This window comes from Trichophyton verrucosum, assembly GCF_000151505.1.
Source record: "Trichophyton verrucosum HKI 0517 chromosome Unknown contig00287_1.f1.exp, whole genome shotgun sequence".
NCBI lineage: Eukaryota > Fungi > Ascomycota > Eurotiomycetes > Onygenales > Arthrodermataceae > Trichophyton > Trichophyton verrucosum.
This window is the reverse complement of record NW_003315460.1, coordinates 121,499-142,578: the sequence shown is the minus strand read 5'-3', so window position 1 is coordinate 142,578 and position 21,080 is coordinate 121,499. Positions and strand designations below refer to the sequence as shown.

Genomic DNA, 21,080 nt, shown 5'->3' with positions numbered 1-21,080 from the left:
ACGTCTAGATAGACATCTATATAATACCAATAACTACTAGCTAGTCGAGGAGCTTAACTGGCATCGTCACTCTCGCTAACCAACTGCCGCTGCAGGGCCATGCATGAAGGACAAGAGAAAAGAGGACCTTCGACAGACTCGACTCCATCGACGCTCCTACTTGGCCTGTTTAAAATATTATTACTTGTCGCCTGCTAATTTTATATATATTTTATCATTTATATCTTGTCAATCTCTCTCTCTTTTGCCTGCCGTCTCTTCGCCCTACGAGCCGAAATCACATGTTGTGGGCAAAAAACTCCCACTTGGTCCGCCAAAGTTAGTTCTCTTGAAAGACTCAGAAAGGGACGGACGAGCCAGCCAGCCAGCCAGCCAGCGACAGCCAGCGACAGCCAGACCAAACAAAAACAACCGTCGGATCGAGAGATCGAGACAGCACAGGAACTCCCTCTTGCCCTCCCCCCCTGCGACCAATTTCAGCGTTGACTCCGTGGACTGGCGCTGCCTCCGAGATAGACGCAGGCTCGCCCTTTCGCCCCGGGACTTCTCATCCGTGTGTGCCTCCTGATAGCGAGAGTGATACGACGACGGCATACCTACCGTCTTTCCAGCCCTCCCTCCCCCCAGGAGAAACTCGACTCCCCTCCCCTCGACAGCGACAGCGACAGGCTGCTGCCGACACCCCCGTCGTCTCGAAACGCTCAGCTGCCCGGCCTTCCTGTCTGCTGCAGCCGGATTCTGGCGATACGACCGGGCGTTGGCTGCGCTTGCGTTGAGAGAGACCAGCGGCGAGCGAGCGAGTGAGTGCCCAGAGTGACAAAAGGCGACTCCCACACACAGTTCCCGCCCGGCCAGAGGCAGAGACAAGAGCCTAGAGACAGGAGCCTAGAGACAGACGCAGAGACAGAGGCACCGCAGAGGCGCCTCCTTGTAGTCCCCGTTTCCTCTCCGCTGCCCCCGTTAGCCCACGACAAGCTGGAGCGGAAGCTGCCGGACAGCGTCACTCGCGGGGGGTTGCTCCGCGAGTCGGTATTCTCGGACTGGAGAGATGGCACTGCGCTGGAAAACACCGAGGAGCTGCAGAAGAACGACCCGTTAGCGACGCAGATATGGAAGTTGTACAGCCGGACCAAGACCCAGCTGCCGAACCAGGAGCGGATGGAGAACTTGACCTGGCGCATGATGGCCGTCAGTCTGCGAAAGGAAAAGGAGCGAGAACAGGCGCAGGCCAGGTACGTTTTTATTTTTTATTTTTATTTTATTTTATTTTTATTCTTTCATTTTCTCCTACTTTTTTAAATTTTTAAAAAAAAAATCATGATGATGTATTGACTGGCTGTGGCAGGCTGGGACAGCAGAACGAGGAAGCCCAACGACCACAGGAGCCTGCTTCCGCTGCTGAGCCCATGAACGTCGACTCGTTCGTGGCTCCATCGTCCTCCATCAGCTCGCCTACGGGCTTCTCTCCCTCGATGAGTGAAGATCCTTCCTCCCAGCATGCCGTGGCGTCGGCAATTCCTATCAGGAATGCAAAGGAGGAGCAAGAGGACTCTCCCATGGGCATCGTCATGCCTGCCTCGTTCCCTCATCATCCGCATGTTGGGACTCAGACCAGCGAGTTCGGCTATGTCCAGCGCAGAGTCAGGAAGACCAGCGTTGACGAACGAATCGTATGCTTTCCTTTCCTTTATTTTCTTTTTTTGTCTTTTTTGTCAGGTTTACTACGATGAATACGTTACGGTTCATAGACTGATATAATGATACCTCAGGCCCGAAAACGACCAGCTGAGTCGTCTCCTCATGTTCCCCCGGTGCATGGATTGATCATCTCCCATGATCCAGATCCTGATGCGGGCATGACTGACTTCACTCTGGACCATCACCACGGCCACAGTCAAAGTCAAAGTCAGGGCCATCATGGCCACAGCCACGGCCACGGCCATAGTCACAGCTTTACCCTGGGAAGCCATCCACCTCACCCTGCTCCTTTGAACCTGGATCCCTTCCATGTTGACGACGTTGCCAATGCCCTGGACCATCCATCCTTCACCACCGGCTTCCAGCTCTCCCCCACAGAACTGTCCCATATCCAGAGTGGAGCGTTCTCCAACCTCTATTCGCATACCCCACTAGGCTCTTCCATCAACTCTACCGATTTCTTCTCCTCAACGGCCTCAGGCTATCACTCGGCTGTCTCAACCCCCCAGCCAGGCTTCGAAAAGGACCACTCCGCCTCATTCCAACACCCGGTAGGCTCATTCCACTCACATTCGCTCTCGAACCTTTCGGCCCCTGCAACATCCCGGTACATGTACCACCATGCTGGCAACGACCACTCGTTCAACATGGCTGGCAGTAGTGGAGCGTCCTCTGTAGTCAACCCGTCCGGATTCAGCATGCAACAGCAGCAGCAGCAGCAGCAGCAACCACACTTTAGCCCATCTACCTGTCAGCCCATGACTGACTCTTCTGCTCGGCCGTCAACCAGTCTGTCTTCGGCAAAGGGACATGTGTTCAGCTTTGGCGGAGATTCAGATAATGAAGAGGATGCTGGAAACGTCTTTCTGGACCGTAACATGGACCTGTCTGCGGACTTCAGCATACTCGACGACGCTACTATGAACTTTGGTTCGGGTATGCAATGGGAGGGAAGCTATACCGGCTCCATTAATTCAATGCCGTCCGCCCACAGCCAACCGTCGAAACCGCTAGTGATGGGCGCAGGCGATCTAGACGAGAGAAGCAGTGACTGGGCTCAGCTTGGAAGTCTAAACCGAACACACGGGTCAGCCGCGTCTGTAACCGAATTGCGTAACCGCGATCCAGATCCGAGAAGGCAAAAGATCCCTCGCACAATATCTACTCCAAACGCTACCCAGCTCCTTCGACAAGGGGGTGACAATACCAACAGCATCGCTGCTAGCAACAACGCAAACAACAGCGGCTTCAAATCACCGCATTCCCCCAGCTCCGGGCCTAACAGCAACTCCCCCTCCCGGCCTGCAAGTCCTGGCCCTGGTGCCACGAAGAACGCCGAACCCGCTGGTGCAACGACGTCGTGCTCCAACTGTTTCACGCAAACTACTCCCCTCTGGCGTCGTAATGCCGAGGGCCAATTCCTATGTAACGCTTGTGGTCTGTTCCTCAAACTCCACGGCGTCGTACGGCCCCTCGCTCTCAAGACGGATGTCATCAAAAAACGCAATCGTGGTGGAGGAAGCAACGTCGCTGCAGGCGCTGGAGCTAGAGCAGGCAAGAAGACTTCCCGCAAAAACTCCACCAACCAGACTTCTGTATCTTCGGCCCCCATCCCCACCCGGCCATCGGCCCTGTCCCAGCCCCCGACTCCAATCTCGAGCACGCCCTCCAGCACAGGAACCACCCCTACATCTAGCTCTGTGCCTACAAGAACTACCGTGCCAATAGCCGCTGCTCCCCCCAGACAACCTCTCCCCATCACTTCGCCCGGCAGCAACGTCAACGTCACCCCTACCACAGCCTCCGGCACACCGTCACGACTCATCCCAGGCCGGCCACGGTGTCTTGATAAATCGTCAGTCTCAGGGATGTACGCCAATGTCAGAAACCCTCCCGAGCAAGACTTGTCAGGCAGACAAAGAGTGACCCAGGCACCGCCACAGCAACCCCGTCAACCTCCAGCAGCATTCAACCCAGCTCACCACAGTTTGGCGGCTGGCGCAACAAGAACTAACAGCCAGGAATGGGAATGGTTGACCATGAGCTTGTAGCCAAGCGGTTTTACTCCCATTTCACCTTCGCCCCCCAGCGTCAAGCTATTATGACTCCTTACTCTTCTCAAATGCGGATTTCCCGGTAAAACGTCTCTGAAGTTCTTGCAATGGGGCTATTTTTTATTTTCAAAAGCATATCCCCATGATGGAACATTACGTTTAATGAACTATGTTCTTTCCGTTCGCCCCAGCTCTTGGCCAATGGCTGTTAAAAAAAAAACCTTTTCTTCAACCTTTTTAGGGCCGCCTTTTAGCCGCCCTCGCTATATATCTCTTCTTTTGATTTCTTTGCTTTCCTTGGTTCGTTCCCGCCTCTCCCGCGCCCCCCCATTTTTCTTTGGTTGACTGATTGATGAGACCCAGTTGGTTTATTATACCTCTTGTTGAACAAGAGGTACACCCAACTGCATCGTCTTTTCTGGCTTTATTACCAACTCAACTCTACTTCTAATAATACGATGCCCCACTCCCTCCCCCTTTCCCATCATCTAGCCACTTTCTGGTACCATCTCTCTTTTGCTACGCAGGTCTTTTTTTGCGTACCTTCATTCCGGTAATTCGTATAGATCGCCTTGACTCATTATGATCATTTTTTGCCCTTCCCTTTCCTTACCTTTTGCTATAGTCAACGCCTTTCCCCTCCTTGTTCCATTTGATTGCTTTGCTTTGCTTTGCTTTGATTGATTGATACAACCGCGTCTGTTCTGAATGCCCAACCAACCCCCTTTTTCTTAATACGTCGTTTTTTTTTGCTCTTATCTTTTGTTTCTTCTTGTTTTTCGGTTGGGCATTTAGGCAGAAGTGCGCAATGCTGTTTTGTTTTGTTTATCCTTCCCATTCATTTTCTTGCTTTTAGGTGGTGTAGTTCGGACGAAATAGTGACTCTCTCTGTCTACTCGCTTTGAATCTACATATTGGTTCTCGTTTTCTCCCTGCCCAGGCTGCATATAGATCAAAATCAATACTTCATTAATCAGTAGTATCCACCGGCTTCTAAAAGTGGGTATGGCTCCATGGATCCATTTCTGGCTGGAAGCTACTAGATTGGGGGCATCGGTGATATCCGGCCTTTACTATGTGGTCATCGCCTTCATACAGGATAAATCCTGTGAGTATTCTTTGTGTTTGGTTGACCTTCACTCAATTCAAGCAGCTGGGTTATTCCGAGAACTGCAATATAAAAACTGACGCAGCACTTATGAGCCTGCTTTAGCTTTACACCTATAAACCCAAAAACGCTTATCTTTATCAGGGCCTGATAAAGCGCCTGTGGATATCAACAATAGAAGAGCTGAACATCATCAAGTCATGGAACCAAATGTGGGTCGAGGTGTTTTTGCACCGCTGGCCCGAATTGAACAGCTCCATGAACGGAATGTCCAGCTAAGCAAAGAGGTCGACGACCTCCACATCCAAATCCTGAGAGAGGTATGCACTGTAGAATGTCGATATTCAACCCGATATCTTCTCCCTATTGCAACTGACTAGGACCCCCCTTTGATATAGATTGCCAGGCAGGGAGTCGTCCTTCCATCGGTTCCCATAGCATACCCCGAACCAAAGTCCCGAGTTCAAGACCTGAAGCGAATTGTCAAGTACATCAACAAAAAGACTCCAGCGTGGCGTATTCGAATACTCCAGAGACGAAATCATCTTGCCTATGGAGACAATGGCCAGGACTCTGACGAGGAGATGGAAGATGAGACAGAATCCTCCGCTTCTGAAATCGAAGATATAATCCCTGGTGAAAACCAAATGGTAGCTAAGAGAGTTACGCACGAACTCACCCACGGAGGTGACATCGTCGATGATGTAGCAGCAATCCTTTATGCAGCAGAAAAGGGAATGCCGGATGTAGCTGAGTTCAAGCACGATTTCCTTTGTGCTTATTGTGTCACATTCGAGTCAGCTATGGAAATTGTGAAGAGTGGCCCGATAGAACTTCTCACAACCTTCGACATCCTTGCTACTATCACTGAATATCCGGCTTGGAAGAAGATGGACGCCGGCGAGGCCCAGAAGGATAGAGCTGCTATTGCGGAGATGGCGATGCATGTTATCCAGACGGCGCTGGTTATGAAAGATGCATACCGAGCGGCATTATTTGGTCCAGACGGGATATTGGAAGGTACATATCATCGCATGCAGGATATGTATTTGAATATAATCCTAGGGATTCGGAAATATCCCCAATAGTATGAATTTTGTTCTCCTTGCGTCTCGCCGTTAATTATAGTTTGATACATTTGATGACTAATAAATTAACCTAGCTTGTTGAGCCAATAAAATAACAAATCTCAAAATTTTAAGTGAATTTCTATTTTTTACGTAAGTTGATTGGATCAATTTTTCAGGTTAGGAACGTGTGTATCTTGGCAAGAGCTGAGTGTTGACATCGACCTAACTACAAGTACTTGGGAAACGAGGGAGTTGAGACGGTGGATAGCTAACCATGCTGATAGTAACATCTCCATTCCTTTCGGGATATTCAGGCTACGCAGGGATGACGCTCACCTTCGTCCCGTTCAAGGAGCATATTGTCAGTGTTAATGACTCTACCCAGGGTTCTGGGTCTCGGCTCTCCAGAGTCTTGAACTCTTGGGCCATACGGACGGTAACGTAGGCCGCTTCGGTCAACGCGTACTGTTGACCTATGCAGATTCGTGGTCCGCCATTAAAGGGTAAATACTCCCAGCGAGGCTGGAGTTGTCCATCTTCCCAGCGCTCGGGACGGAATACATCTGCATCAGGCCCGTAGAAGTCTTTCCGCCGGTGCATCGCGTATATACTATAGTTGACTATGGTTCCCTTTGGCACGAAGACTGGAGAGTTACCATCTTCACCTCCTCCCATCGGAAGGATGGAGTCTCGCAGAGCGATACGGTCGTTTGTCGGTACAACGGGATGGATACGTAACGCTGTTAAAGGCTAGTTAGACTTGCAAATACTCCGTAACTTGGAACTGATAGCTATAGTCCGCCCCACTCACACTCGTTCAAGCAATACCTGACATATTTCAGGTTCCGTAGTTCATTGTACGTAGGCATTCGGCCATTGAGACTAGATACCTCTGTACGGATCTTTGCCCATATCTCTGGACGCTTAGCCAGTACAAAAAACATATTGCTCAGAAGACTGGCCGTGGTATCACGTCCAGCGACAAACACGTTCATAACCTCATCCAAGATACGGCGCTTGTCGGATGTACGTGATGCTAGTTCATGAAGGAACACATATCTCTGGCCGTTTGCCTTGGAGTCTTCTTGGTCTCTGTTTTTGTCGGATTCGACTGTGAGAACCGCCTTGTCGACAAATTGCTGCGCAAACTCACGACAAATCTTATTGCATTCCTTTGCTTTCGGGTCATAGTAAAGCAGGCCTAGTGGCCCCAGCCTAATCTTATGGAGAATATTCTTCAAAGAATAGTCAAAGGCATGGCTGAAGCCAAACTCCGGCTGCGGCTTTTTAAGAGTTCCGACTGATTCTCCAAATAAGAATTCGGTGGCAGAATCTGTAGTGTAGCGAAAGAAAAGCTTCTGTAGATCTACAGTCTTTCCATCTCGAGGTATCAATGCGAATAAGTCTGGGATCAACTTCTCAAACATGGCTAGGTCTGCCACCTGATCGCGGGAAAAGTTGGGCCGGATCAGGGCTCGAGATATGGCCCAATGGTCGCCATCCGTGTCGAAAATGCCTCTGCCTAAAAGAGGCTCGAGTACTTGTAAGCGATGCTGGACTCCATAGTCTTTGAAATTGATCGCTAGGATGGACTTGATATTCTCTGGCTCGATAGTGGCGATGACGGGAGTTGTGAACACCTTCAATCGGAAGGTATTTCCGAACTTGTAAAAATTCCCAGCCATTCTTTCCAGGGATTTGTGTTCTCTGAAGTTCCGGACTCCTCGTTGTATAACATCAAGTCCTAGGAAAGGGTCTTTATTCGAGGATCTTGCCACTGGTTGGCAGCCATGACGGCGCGCGACCTGGCGACGAGCGAAGACATTCCATATGCATGAAGAAACATATATAATTATTGCCAAACCAGCTGCCAATGAGAGTATACGCACAGGGAGAGCTATCATTCTGGTGGTTTGTTTATCCCCAGGTTAGATGGAGCGAAGCGCATCTGTTGGAAATAACTTGAGGAGGTTGGAAGCTGGGGGTACATATACTCTGATGCCTGGGGACGAACTACAGGGATCATGCATATCCTTTTCTCCCTCCTACAAGTGGAAGGGCGCCAGTCGTATTGCTGCCAGATTACGACCTTCTATCGAATCATAACACAGTAGCCATCCAGTGTAACCAACACGCCATCTTTTCGCACAAATTGAAGTCTGCATAAGAGGCAGTAGCAGCTTTCTAGATGCCACTCCCAAACTTGGTAAACTGCATCTGATTCATAATAATATGCAGGGCTTGGCAGTAGTTAGTTATAACTATTTCCCCGGGCTAAGGGAGTTAATGGATGGTTCAATCCATTCATGTCAATAATGCACTTCATGATGATAGCCAGAGATGGATACCCATCGCCCGGTACTCTCTCCTCCATCAGCCTTCGTAAGATGACTATTCGGTGTGACGTATTCACATCGGGTTTGGCAGACGTTGACGTTGACATTGACGCCTTGCACTTTTGAGTGCTTATGATGATCTCCTTGAATGCTGACCGGCTATAAGCTTTAAAGCAGATGGGTATTTGGGCAATATTTGGGCATGAAGCTGGCATTGAATGTTAACTTAACATCCGCCCAATTTGCTTCGCTGAAACGACAAAAGGCCTACCTCCAAAGGCCAGAGCTCCTCCAAGGACTTGGAGGTCGTTGGAGGTTGCTCTCTATCGCCCTGACGAAAGTATGTACTTCAGCCTGACCCTGTAACAGCTAGCTACTAATAGCAGGTTTGGGAGGGAGGCAATGCACCAGTTCGCTTGCGAACTCGTCTTCCTCAGTCACAGAGCTTCACTTAGACGAGGGTACGGATATATCTTCTCTACTCGCTGCGTCCAGCCGGTAAAAATATGCCCTTCGAGATAAGGAAAGGTAAAAAGACGGGAAACGCATCGCTTGGGGCTGTGCTGGACGTAGCGGCAGTTGAGCAACGACGTTTACGGCAGAAGGTCAAAATTTCCTCTTTGGGCTGACACAAACAATTTCTTATTCCAACCGACGACGTCAAACCATCGAATTGACGACGACGAACAGAACAACAACCAGGGGAAGGGGAATAAAGGGACGCGCAACAATATCACCACATTTTCGCAGGGGAGACTGAAACATTGAAATGCCGATTTTTTTCCATGGCCGGGCCCACTAACTAGTTAAATAACTCCGTTCTACCCCTATATAACAACCGAGAGAAAAAGAGTATATGGGTCTATAAAGTGATAGGTAAGATGACTAGTCACTCACATTCTGACAACTGAACGGCCAAACGTGTTAACTCCAAGATAGGGATGAGAAAGAAAAAGGAATGAAATCAACCGCGAGGCTAGAAAACCGGGAACTGGTGACAATTCCGAAGAAAATTGTTTCTTTTGAGAATCCACGGATATTGCTCTGTACGGCGCGTGTTGCGCTTCCGAGAGTCTGACAACACCCATTTTTACCTACCTTCTGGATAATTTCCGATGCTGGCTGTGCAAGTTACGCAGCACTGGGTGCTTCACGAGCTGAGGCTGAGGCTGGTTCTGGCACGGCTGGTGTCCTACTTACCTCGTGGTAGTGGCGATTCGGCAAGGGTAGGTATGGAGCATGTAAGTATGTATCTTGACCCAAGGGCTGGAGTCAACATGCAGCCGTTTTAGTTCAGCCCTAAGACAGCCTTGTGTGAAGCTCGATATCGGCTGATGGTCCCTGATCTTTGGGTGGATTCATCCTGAGATCGTATCTCTGGAGTACGAAGGGACATACATACGTATCCGAAGCTCGGAATATATGTATCTGATTTATTAATCAGGGGTCATCCAGGTTCTAGGGACAAGTATCCATCCCAGATGTTATTTTTATCCACAAAAAAGTATGGGACAATATTAAATTGTATGGAGGACGGATCGTGCCCCAATAAGAGTGCGCGCCACCAGCGACCAATGTCAGCCAGCAAGCATGGCCATGCAAGGGTTTAAAAAAAATTACCTCCAGCCTACATATTTCGGGCGTGGTTAGTCCCCAGAATCGGGAGACTTTGCCTGCCAACCCTCTGTCAGAGTGAAGCTTGCTTGCAGCTTGAAGCTCGCTTCTTCCGTGGGGTGCCAACGTATCGGCCAAGTGGGAAGGCGAAAATGGATGAATGACATAACTAAGGGATCGAGGAATACGACAGCGTGTCCGAGTCGGTCATGGAGTACTTCGTACATGCAGAGTATACGCTGGAAGTGACATAAACCGGTTTCAGCCCAACGAAGATGGATAAGGATGAGCTCGTGGTTGTTTTCCAGGGATGGCCAAACCGTGAAACACTCCAGTTGGGAATCGAGGACGTCTGTTGCGGTGAAGCTCCTTGATAGAAGTGATTCTAGCCTGAGCTCCTTAATATGTCTGTTACATGGGGGCATGCGAAGGAAAATATGCATGAGTGGTGAGCTGCAGCTCGACCTGCTTGACTCTCTCAACTATATTTTATATCTCGCAACAACCTGGGAGGATGAAGTCTTAATGCTAAAACCGTTATGCATTTGGCGCTTTTAGCTTTCCTCCCTCCCTCCCTCTGCCTCTCCTATCTTTGCTGTCGTTTCTTTTCTTTATTTTCTGTTCCTAAACTCCCCGGGCCCGTGACATGATTGATAGGTACATCATGCAGCATACTGGATTTACAGTGACCACTGCCGTTTCTTTTTTGTACGAAGTACCAGTTGACGACCTCGCTGATTTTTACTAGATCGATATAACCTTTGCGGTCGTTTGGTTCGACCGATTTCTCTGGTGTGAGAGGTGACGCCCAACCACTATTGGGCCAAGTCTTGCCAATTCAGCGAAACTGCTGTTGATCGAGGCCGTCTGCAGGCGAATGGTCTCCCTCTTAGCGTCGACCGCAGCATCCCATCCTACCACCCTTGACCACGCATCCCTGAACCCTGCTGCATTAACTCTCGCCATTTCTTACGCTCTGCCCCGCCCGCCTGCCGACGCTTCCTGCGCTGGACGCGCTGCGTGAGCCGATCCACCAACATCGTCGAAGGACGAGAACAAGGGCGGTCACACAGACATGTACTAGTGGAAAAGGCGCATCCACATCCTGCGCCAGTGACAGACGGATGGGTGCGATCCGTCCCATTCTCTCTGCATAAGCACCAGCCTCTGGCCCACTACCACAGTGGGACCCGCGGAAGGAGGCCCTTGGGAGCCCAGTCAAGGCCTCCCCCATCCATGTCGTTACCAAAAAATCTCCCTTTGGCCCACGCTCGTTGTTCTGTGGCCAATCCTCTCTGTCAAAGCAAGGCACGACGTGATTGGAACTGAATAAACGAGAGAGGAATTGAACCCAAAAAGTCCTAGGCTGAAAGAAGACTGGGCTGTCGCGTGTGAAATGCTTTTTCGATGGCCTCGCTGTCAAGAGTCAACCTGACCACCCTTCGTAACTACTTGGATTGGGATAGGCAGAGTTGTTCTCCGTTGAAGACAGGCTATGGGGAACATACACTGTACATCATCAAGCAATCCCGCTGTCGATGAATGCGTTGTACAGAGTACGGGGAAAGGGGAAAAAAGGGGGCCTTGATCTGGCCTGTTGCTGCACCCCCAACCTCAGAGCTGATCGCCTTCGTCAGAGTTCCTAACATATCCGCTATTAGTTTCTCTCCTGCAGTACGAGCAAGTCGATCGATAAAAAAAGGGGATCGACAAATTTATCCAAAGCTCTTTCGTTTCTTCCTGTTATTTGACTGGTTGCTGGAGACGTCCCCGAAAACAACGACATTACCTTTCACCCTTGTCACCTTTTATTTCTTCTTGTGATAAGAGTGTTTTTATTTTTTAATTTTTTTTGTGACTTATCCCTTCCTCAACCAAATTGCTTCTTATTCTTATTTACCTGCTCTCCGCCCCATTTATACAATCTGGGCCCGGGATTATTTCGACTAGCACCTGCTATTTTTTCTTCCCACCTTCAGCTTATTTATTTTACAGTTCCCCCTGGCCCAGCATCCCATTTTATGGGAAGCTGACCCTAACCCGCCTTCACCTCCTTTGTTTACTATCGATAGGCCAGCACGATACCCAATCCATTACCTTTTGCCACCCACGCATCAGGGGGCTTGTCCTACCAGACACGTCGCAAACTCCTGAGGAGTGGGAAAAACAAAAGGGACATACCTAGGAAGAGGACATTTTGAAGACCTGACAAAAACATCGTGCAAAAGCTTTGCGTCGCCATCTTTCTATTTGATTTGTCAAGCTGCCAGGTCAGGACCCATTGTGCCCAGCGGAGCGTCTATGGAGGACGCTACCAACTGATCACCGTCCCACCAACTCCACCCTCCCGATTCTTTATCAACTTTTGGATCCGAATCCATTCAAGGTATACATCTTGAGTCCATCCCCCCCTTCTGCCACCGTCGATCCTATGCAAACGAATTTCTCGATTACGTTCGTCATTGACTTTGACCTCTAGATAATTAATGAATTAATACCCCAACTTGCGCTAGACTACCTCCAGCAGCAGAATTTATCAACGTGGACTGGTTGTTGACAGAACTTCGGCTCACTTTCTGATCTGATATTATTTCAGCTGGACGCGTGATGCTGCTAAGAGCGTCCTGAGGCTCCTCTTTCTGTTTGCATCCAAAAGCAAACGTTTGTGTTGTCACAAGTGCCTTCCACATCAACAGCCAATCCGGGGAATTATTCCTTTTCTTTTCAGGGAGGTTTTGCGTTCCATTTTCCTGGGCCACAGTCCCCCAGCTCTGCATATTCAACCACATAGTGGATTTATCTCTAACCGCTTTTGGCTGGTGGATTAAAGATAATGTTTGAATAGCTTGCTTTTTAGCTCAACACCGAAAATATTACTCGGGGAAGCAGCCTCACCGATCTTTGGCAGCATTATTAAGGATCTAGGTGATCCAGAAACGGTTTCCTCATTTTTCACCTGGAAGTTTCTTACACCCGAATGTTGATTTGCTCTTCGGCGTGGCGCAGGAACATCACTCTCACAACTCCACATATACCTTATACACGGCTTACAGCTCGATCTGTGCATCTCTGTTTATTAAATTGACCACCTGGTTGCATGGTAGCCCTTCATCAACTATTGTACCAAATAACATATCCAACGTCTTTCCAGGAGCCTTGACCAAGAGACATCTCGCTGGTCCGTCAGCCTCACAACCGAACAGGGCCTTTTGCAACCGTGGCTGCTCTTGCCGTATCCCCGCCCGGAATGGGGGCGGTGTTCCATCCACATCAGCAGTTTACTCAGTCAAACGATACAATACTACCAAGCTTTGAACGTAGCAACCCGCAACCGTTGCAGCCTCAACCGACCAACTCTTCAAAATACTATAGCCCAAACGCCCCATCTTCACCTCCGAGGGGTCAGAAGAGATCCATCGGGCTCGCTTCTAAACCACAGATAGACAGACCAAACTCGTTCTCACTAAACCTGGCTCCCAGTACTTCTGGTTCCACTGGGCAGAGCAGTCCTGCATACTGGCCCGGTGTCCCATCTCTTCCCTTCAACGCTGGTAGGGCCCCAAAATTCTGTTGAATTGTGGATACTTGAAACTTGCATAACTAACGCGACTGTGAAGGTCGTAATATTCCCCCATCAACAGCTACAGACGGGCTGTCCCAGTACAGTCCGATATCCCCTTACCCCCCTTCCTCGGGGACTTCGCAACCACCGATTTCGCAACTACAACATCATTCGCAATCACAAGACTCTCAGCAGCATCCTTCCAACCAGGTCGATCAACACCAGTCACAACAACACTCGTCCCAAACAATGGCACAAACATTAATGGATTCCCAGGCAAATTCTGGCCATATATCACCTCAAGCTTCCCAACAGCAGTCGCCGCTGGACCCGTATGGACACCGTTTCCGTTACCCAGGCCCACAACAATCACCCCTTCCACAACACCCTTCTAGTTTCCAGCCTTATCCGGGTGCCTCAATGTCCATGAGCCAGACTTCTGTCAGTGACAGCTCCCAGAGACTTGGAGTACCGGTACAAGTTCCAGTCGAAGGCCAGCAACCCCTCCCCCAATACACCCGCCCATACCCTTCATACAACCTTCCAGCCATGAATGGCCCCGTGATGAGTAATGTCCATCACCCATCTAGCCAGATGGCTCTGATAGGCTCTATGCAGCCTAACATCCTTCCTACATTCAACAGTGGGCATGCTGCTAGCTTACAGCAAATGTATACGCATCAGCATCCACAAGCTCATCATATGCATGGACTTGGCCCCCCAGGCCCTCAAAATGATAGACCATTCAGATGTGACACTTGCCAGCAGAGTTTTAATCGAAATCATGACCTAAAACGACATAAGCGCATTCATCTGGCTGTTAAGCCATTCCCCTGCAACCACTGTGACAAAAGCTTTTCGAGAAAGGATGCTCTTAAGGTATGTTTTACGTATCCTTGCCCTTTTTCTTCCTTCTTGAGCTATAAACATGGTATTAATCCTTATTTTGCACAGAGACATATACTTGTCAAGGGTTGCGGCAAGGACCCCCATTCTGAAAGTGACCACTCAAGGATTATAAAATCTGAATCATCGGCACCCTTTTCGGCATCTCATTCTGCGAAGGACGACGATGGAAGCAGCGCCACACCCCCTTCCGCAACTGGATCGCGCAAGGGTAGTAATGGTGGAATATAATTTCTCACTTGATCATCTTCCGTGAGGCTATTTCGTTTGTTCCCTGCAATAAGCTAAGAGGCGGCTTAGTTCTTCATTTCACTACTATTTCATTTAACTACATGGGCGGCTGCTTTTTACCTTCATTGATTGCTCCCGTACTTGTATGACCAACCCTCTACGATCTATATCATTTTAATCACCATTCCCCTAAGTCTTCATCCCTTGGACTTTCGTTTCTCCCCTTCCTACAAGCCTGACCTCATTTTCTCGAATGCCTCGTCACTTTCCACATAAGCGGTGTGATACATAAAAATGTTTTTTTTTTTTTTTTCTTCTTGACATTCCCTTCTGCGGCCGCATTTAATTAGCAAACATAGCTTGCATTCTTTTGGTTGCCCAATTTTGGTGTTTGAGTGCTTTTTCGAAAACTGTGTGGTGATACTACCCCGTTGTTCGGTTTTATCCTGTCTTTAACTACTCAGTGTCGTTATAACGGAGTTATTAGGATTTCCTGACATATTTAGTCATGGGTTTAAAGTCTCATGTCTTATTATACCTAGTAATAATGTCTAGATATGTAACCATTCCTGTTTAGACGAAGTATGGTTAGAAACGAAACGAAGAACCAACAATTTGGCGCAAAGATAGTTAAACATTTGGGGCTACCGAGATGGTGGGATCATAACTGGAACTGCTCAAGCGTCCCAAGTCCTTGCAGCCCGCAATCCCCCATCACGCATCCGGTCGAATTTCCAATCCATCGTGTATACGATGGCCCAGCAGAAGCGATTATCAGGCGGTTGAATACGGTTATATTAACCAGAGATGAACGCTCTTCAGGAGAGTTGAATTCAACACGAAACCCGATGGGTAAAGTGTCTGGAGCAAAACGGGCATTTGTATTTAGTATGGGCGTAATTATTGCCCCGGCGCACGCAGCATGGCGTATTTTTCTATTGTTGGCAATGTAAGCACTAGCGTGCTCTGTATGTTGGGGAGGAAGCACATAGAACCAAACGACTGAGTATGGGCCAATGCGAGTACGGCCCCAATACCACGTTTTTGTTGTCGATGTGAACGGCACATCACTCCAGTTCTATATTCGAATGAATACATCATAGATCAGTAGGAGCAAACGAAGGGTGTTGAGGGTTGGTTTGGCTGAAGTGGCTGGCTTCCACAACACGCTTACCTTATCATGATATGCGGAACCATGAAACCGGAGCCTTGACCCTGCGATTGTCATGTCAACCGATGCATTGCCATCGGGTATGGCGTTGGCCCACCCAACATGTGGGCAAACTTGCACATCCACATTCCGAGACGCGGCGCTGCATGGGTAATGTGGTGGCGCTACCTGAATATGGCTGAAGTTAATTATCAAACGTCGACGTAAGTGCTAGTAAAATGCCATGGGCTGAGGATTGGGACATACAGATCTGATATCAAATGTGCCTTTGATTTCATGAATTGTATCGTTAAAGAATATACGGTATCGTGAAAGATCTGCAGAGCCCTGCCATCCCATTTGTATAGGGTGGTAAATACCTGCGTAACCATCTCTAGATGTTTCAATAACCGCTTTTTGGGCGTGGACCGCATATACCGACACAGTCCCATTGGGGAAGGATGCCCATATATAGACAGGTAGGATTCCCTTGTTAGGCAGCAGGAAAGGAAATGCAGTAGAGGAGCTTGTAAAGAAGCAAACGGTTATGGAAGATTCTCCATCATCTGATACTGCGTCAAAATACCACCAGTCATAGACGGTCTCGTTCACAAAGTTAAGCTTTGGAGAATCAAAATCTCCCTCACCGGAGAGAAATTGAGCTTTGCTAGGTAAAAGAGAGACAGTAGAATCCAAAACTGTAATGGAGCCCTGAATATCTCTGCGATATTCCGTCGCTGTCACCAAGAAGTAAAAGTTAAACAGTAAAAGGCACAATGTGAGCGGGTCCATGATGGTATGGTCGAAGAAAGAGTATACACACACCACGACGAGAGGGGGAATTTTTTTTTGAGGGAATCTGATGCTCAAATGAAGCCATCAGACCCAGGATAAGTAGTCTTCCTCTGGTTCCAACATCTCACACAATGGCGAGGATCAGGGTATTAACATGGTTACCTATGTTCGCATGTGGCATTGTAGCAGCTAATTCCACGATGCATATTATTCTCATATCCCACTACTACCATAGGTAAGGGTATCCAACACGAGAGAAGCGAAATACGAATGGCATCTCAACTCCTCCGGATCGATAGCCGAGCTAGCTATACGAGAATTGCGGCGTACCTAACAGTAAAGGCAAACAAAAACACAGGGCCCAAGGGGATAACAAATCTGATGTAAGAAGCACTTCCATCACGCATATGGACGCATGCATACTCGAATGCATGCAGCTAGCCATACTGTAGCTATCCACGAGCTGAGAATTGGGGCGTTTGCATTCATTTCCTGAATTTGGGATATCACCGTCACCGACTGCCACAACGGTGATGGCTGAATGTTGTGTACCGCAGATCGGTGGCACATATCCAGACAGCCATGCCGGCAATCTCCGTTGCCCGTATCGGCTGCTGATGGAGATGCTTGTCACACACGATGTCGTAGCCCGATCTGTTGCTTTTTCAATAGTTAAAAAACGTTATATAATTTTCATCATGGTTGATGGTTGCTCACAAAAAAAGGTTCAAGGTGCCAAGGGTAACTTCGGACTTACTTCGGCCCGCGCGGTTTATCCGACCTCAACCTTAACTTTGTCCGAGCGCTTTATCCGAAGCTGTTTGTCTTGTTTGCACTTTATTATATAATTATTACATAACCATGATGTAATTGGCTGGAAGTTACTCCGTACCTCGGCACAAATGGAAAAAATGAAAAAATTTTGAATCCTCGCTTAGCGTTAGCGCGGTTTGAAAAAGGTATAAAAGGCTCTTCTTCCCTTCAACCCTTTTCTGAAAACCAGTCGACTTTACTTCAAAGAATGTGAGTACACATTTTGCTTTCCACCACACGATGTCACCCTCTAGCTTGACACGTTGATCTTCATGATGATGATAACTAACTGTTCTCTTTCCAACAGCATTTCTATAGTAAACGACCCTACTCTGTAGTTTTTACGAAAGCGACAAGAGTCCCAACCTTGCTGATGACCCTAATGTCCTCGATGCCCTAAAGTGAAGCCTTTTTTTACTCTCGCCTATACTTCGACAGTGATGATGATACTTGACAATGCTTCGGTGTTTGATTGAATCTCATCCTGCTGATTTAGAGAGTGGTGATGATCTTTACCTCGTCGTGGCGTCTGACTTCGGTCGGCCTGGCAAGGTGGGTGTCGAGGAGGTCTGAAAGGTTCTATTCACCCTTGAGTTGTTAGAGTGGGATGTCTGTTGTTTAGTTTATAACTGCTTAGTAGAATTTAATGGGAAATTTGTTAAAAAAAATTTTTTTTTTTTCGCTGTTTGTAGAAGATGTAGGCTTGTCGTTTCGAAATTTGTGTGTAAATGATGGAGATTTGCATCTCCATTTATGCTGATTCGTAATTGTGGGAGAAGAGCTATGTATGCTATCGCTTGAGAATCGGCTATGAAGGAAACTATTTACCACGTCCTCCAGCGCCTCCACGGCCGTAACCCCTTCGACTGCCTCTACCACGAGGACCCGGAGTTCCACGAGAAGCAGGAGATGTTGTAGGTGGAGGTGCAGCTGCAGCTGTAGGTGAAGATCCGGCCTGTGCTGGTCTCGACCCTTGCTGTGATGGCTGTTGTTGGGTGTTCGCGTGAGTTGGACCCTGCCCTGCTCCTCCACCACCACCGCCGCCTGTGCCGGCGCCACGGTTGCCATGACCTCTGTTCTGTGCTACAGCGGCAGATGTCCTCCGTTCCAGCACTACTACTTGACTTTGGGCGATAGACACGGGGCTTGCATCAATAGCTTTCCGTAGGCTTGCCGGCTCGGCAAAGTCGACGTATCCGAAGCCTTTCTTCTTGTCAATTTCTACACGTATGACTTTGCCAAACTGTGAGAATCCTTTCTGGAGGAGATCTTCCGTTACTCCTTGGGAGGGATTGGCGTGTTTGAGGAATGCCTGCGTTCCATTTGATGATGGTGATTGAGAAGACTGTTGTTGGCTCTTTTGGGCCGCAGGAGTTGATGACGCCTTCGTATTTGGAGTACTTGGAGTAGTTGCTGCCTTCTTGCCAGCTGCATTATTTCGAGCTGCTGCTGGCTCTGCGGGTGGGGTACCCTTAGGTTGTTTGCTCGGTGCAGACTTGGGCGTAGAATCGGCGGCGTTCTTCCCCTTGGGGGTGGGGGCAGGATTATCAGATTCTAATTTTGAGCTTGATGGTTGTTGGTCCTTTTTTGCACTTTCTGCTGTAGCGTTACCGCCCGGGCCAGAAGAAGAAGCCTGACCAGCCTTATCCCTTCTTCGTGTAGGTGTAGTGAGACCCAAATCACGTCGTAATATTTTGGTAGCTGCAGTGAGGCTTCCCCTTTCTCTCTTCCGTTCTGGTGCTGGAGACGCTTGGGATGGCTGATTGACAGAGCTTGCAAGAGCTTTGTTTTCAGCTTTGGCAGATCCGTTTGCAGCCTGTTTATTCGCGGCCTTTACGGCATCCTTGACTGCAACATCCTTGGCTGCCTTGTCCTTTTTCTGCTTCTCCGAAGTTGACTTGTCTGCACGGCTGAGGAGCTGTTTCTTGCCGATCGACTTTTCACTTTTGCTCTCTTTCGCAGCAGCTGAGCGGGCCTGCTTAGCTGCTTTTGCAGCAGCAACCTCCTTTGCCTTGTTTGCCTTTTTCTCTCTTAGATATTGGATGAGTGGGGTGATCGTTGGTTTTTCCACTTTATCTGCTGCCTCGGTCGTCTCTTCCTCGGACGGCTTGGTGACTGGGTTGGTCAAACTCTCGAGGAAGGCTATGAATTCGGCATCCTGGTCGATAGTGCCTACACGAGCATCGTTTCGAACTTTTCCACTAGGCACGCGGGAAAATGGGGCATATTCCAGGGTCGGTGGTCCAAGTAGGGCGGAATCATTGTAGGTATTTCGTGCATCGTGGAATGTGGTTTGGCGGATCACATCCGAGAGTTCGGGGATAGTTACTGACGAGGTAACTCGTAGATACGCCCTTCCGGGACGTGATGGTTTCGATGGGCTAAAAAAAGTTCAAGAAAGACACCGCTGTTAGATATAGATAAAGGCGTTGGTCAATACGGAACACTGACTCGGTAGAAACCTTCCCCTCCTTGAAGAGAAACCAGTCAACTTTCCCTCGTCCGACTTTCCAGCAGTCTCCCAGCGTTGTCTCGAACTCAGCCTGTGTCAGGCCGGGGGGCAGACGTCTCACATGCAGCTTTAGGCGGGGGGCATTTCCTTTGCTGGAGTGGCCCTTGGGTGTGGGCGGAGGAGCAGCTTTCTGCGTCGCCGCCGGGTTGATAGCAAGGACCCCCGGAGACGCCTTCTGCTGATTCTTTTGCGACATGGTGTTCGGCGGCAGGTCTATAAGGAGCACTGCTATGCCCGGTTTCTCCTCCAGCTCCGTCTCTGCACGATGTCTCTGATGGATGGTGAATGCGTGTGCTCTGTAGCTGTCGGTGAGTTGAGGCCGGGCCCGGCACAGTTTTGATCACGTGATACCCCTTCTGCGCCCGCGTCGCTTAAGGTTCCAGCCGCCAGCCAGCTTACGCCCAATACGGACGTCAATGACGATAGTTAAACGCTCTGTGCCGCCGCTATGTCGACGTCGTCTATGTCAACTACATCATACATGGCAGATGGGAGCTGGCGGCGGCACCGTCGAGTCGACCAAGCGAGATCATGCTGCAACATGGTGCTCTGAAGGGCGTGCGTTAACTAGCCGGCTAGTTAGCCCACTTCTTCTGCCTCAGTGAGGTCCAGCCAGGGTTGCCGAGCTGCATCTTTATCTAGTCACCAGCGAGCCGTCTGTCCTGCCTCGACCACGGCGCCCTTTGTGCGACCAGGTCGGCTTCCGGAGCGCCTTTTCTAGCTCAATGGGCGTTGAAGATGCAGCCGAGCATGTTTGAGCATGTTTTCGCACGTTTGGTTTTTCCCTTCTCTAACTAACTCGCTAGCTATCGGTGCGGTGGAGTTGGCGCAGGCGGTTGTTTGTCCTGTTTTTTTATTCGATGGTCACGCCAATAATGATCAATCCATAAGAGAAAAAGGCTATAATATAAGTATAGCCGGCCAGCCACCAACGTACATATTGTGTATAACTTCTCCTGGCGGCCGGCTTCTCTTTTTTCTTTCATTTACCTATTTACCTACCGGTTGCTCGCAGTCGAAACACGCGCACACATACAAGTAACTCACCAAAGTACAAAGCCTGCGAAGATGGACATGACCATGACCATGACCAGCAACATGCCCATGCCGACCGGTGCCCATGACATGCATCATGGAGGGCATTCCATGCCTGCAATGGATCATGGAGCGCACGGCATGAACCATGGGAGTCACGGTGGTATGGGCCAGTGCAAGATATCTGTAAGTCCAT

The 21,080-nt window shown here is 49.1% G+C and overlaps 6 protein-coding genes across 6 annotated transcripts; 3 read left to right on the top strand and 3 right to left on the bottom strand.

Annotated features, from left to right (window-relative positions):
* Nucleotides 1–840: 840 nt before the first annotated feature.
* On the top strand, nt 841–3,749 carry TRV_03433 (GATA transcriptional activator AreA; the record flags this gene model as incomplete). Its single annotated transcript, XM_003022437.1, has 3 exons — nt 841–1,232; nt 1,346–1,670; nt 1,749–3,749. Coding segments are annotated over 3 exons (2,718 nt in total), but the record flags the coding sequence as incomplete, so codon positions are not given.
* A 1,311-nt stretch (nt 3,750–5,060) lies between these two features.
* Nucleotides 5,061–5,948, top strand: TRV_03432 (uncharacterized protein; the record flags this gene model as incomplete). The annotated part of the gene is made up of 2 exons (XM_003022436.1): nt 5,061–5,180; nt 5,259–5,948. The coding sequence occupies 2 exons, from the start codon at nt 5,061–5,063 to the stop codon at nt 5,946–5,948; spliced, it is 810 nt and encodes a 269-aa protein (XP_003022482.1).
* A 297-nt stretch (nt 5,949–6,245) lies between these two features.
* Nucleotides 6,246–7,834, bottom strand: TRV_03431 (cytochrome P450 alkane hydroxylase, putative; the record flags this gene model as incomplete). Its single annotated transcript, XM_003022435.1, has 2 exons — nt 6,246–6,670; nt 6,742–7,834. The coding sequence occupies 2 exons, from the start codon at nt 7,832–7,834 to the stop codon at nt 6,246–6,248; spliced, it is 1,518 nt and encodes a 505-aa protein (XP_003022481.1).
* Nucleotides 7,835–13,691: 5,857 nt separating this feature from the next.
* On the top strand, nt 13,692–14,579 carry TRV_03430 (C2H2 finger domain protein, putative; the record flags this gene model as incomplete). Its single annotated transcript, XM_003022434.1, has 1 exon — nt 13,692–14,579. The coding sequence occupies one exon, from the start codon at nt 13,692–13,694 to the stop codon at nt 14,577–14,579; it is 888 nt and encodes a 295-aa protein (XP_003022480.1).
* Nucleotides 14,580–15,960: 1,381 nt separating this feature from the next.
* On the bottom strand, nt 15,961–16,521 carry TRV_03429 (uncharacterized protein; the record flags this gene model as incomplete). The annotated part of the gene is made up of 1 exon (XM_003022433.1): nt 15,961–16,521. The coding sequence occupies one exon, from the start codon at nt 16,519–16,521 to the stop codon at nt 15,961–15,963; it is 561 nt and encodes a 186-aa protein (XP_003022479.1).
* A 1,636-nt stretch (nt 16,522–18,157) lies between these two features.
* On the bottom strand, nt 18,158–20,392 carry TRV_03428 (nonsense-mediated mRNA decay protein Upf3, putative; the record flags this gene model as incomplete). Its single annotated transcript, XM_003022432.1, has 3 exons — nt 18,158–19,718; nt 19,789–20,145; nt 20,331–20,392. The coding sequence occupies 3 exons, from the start codon at nt 20,390–20,392 to the stop codon at nt 18,158–18,160; spliced, it is 1,980 nt and encodes a 659-aa protein (XP_003022478.1).
* Nucleotides 20,393–21,080: the final 688 nt, after the last annotated feature.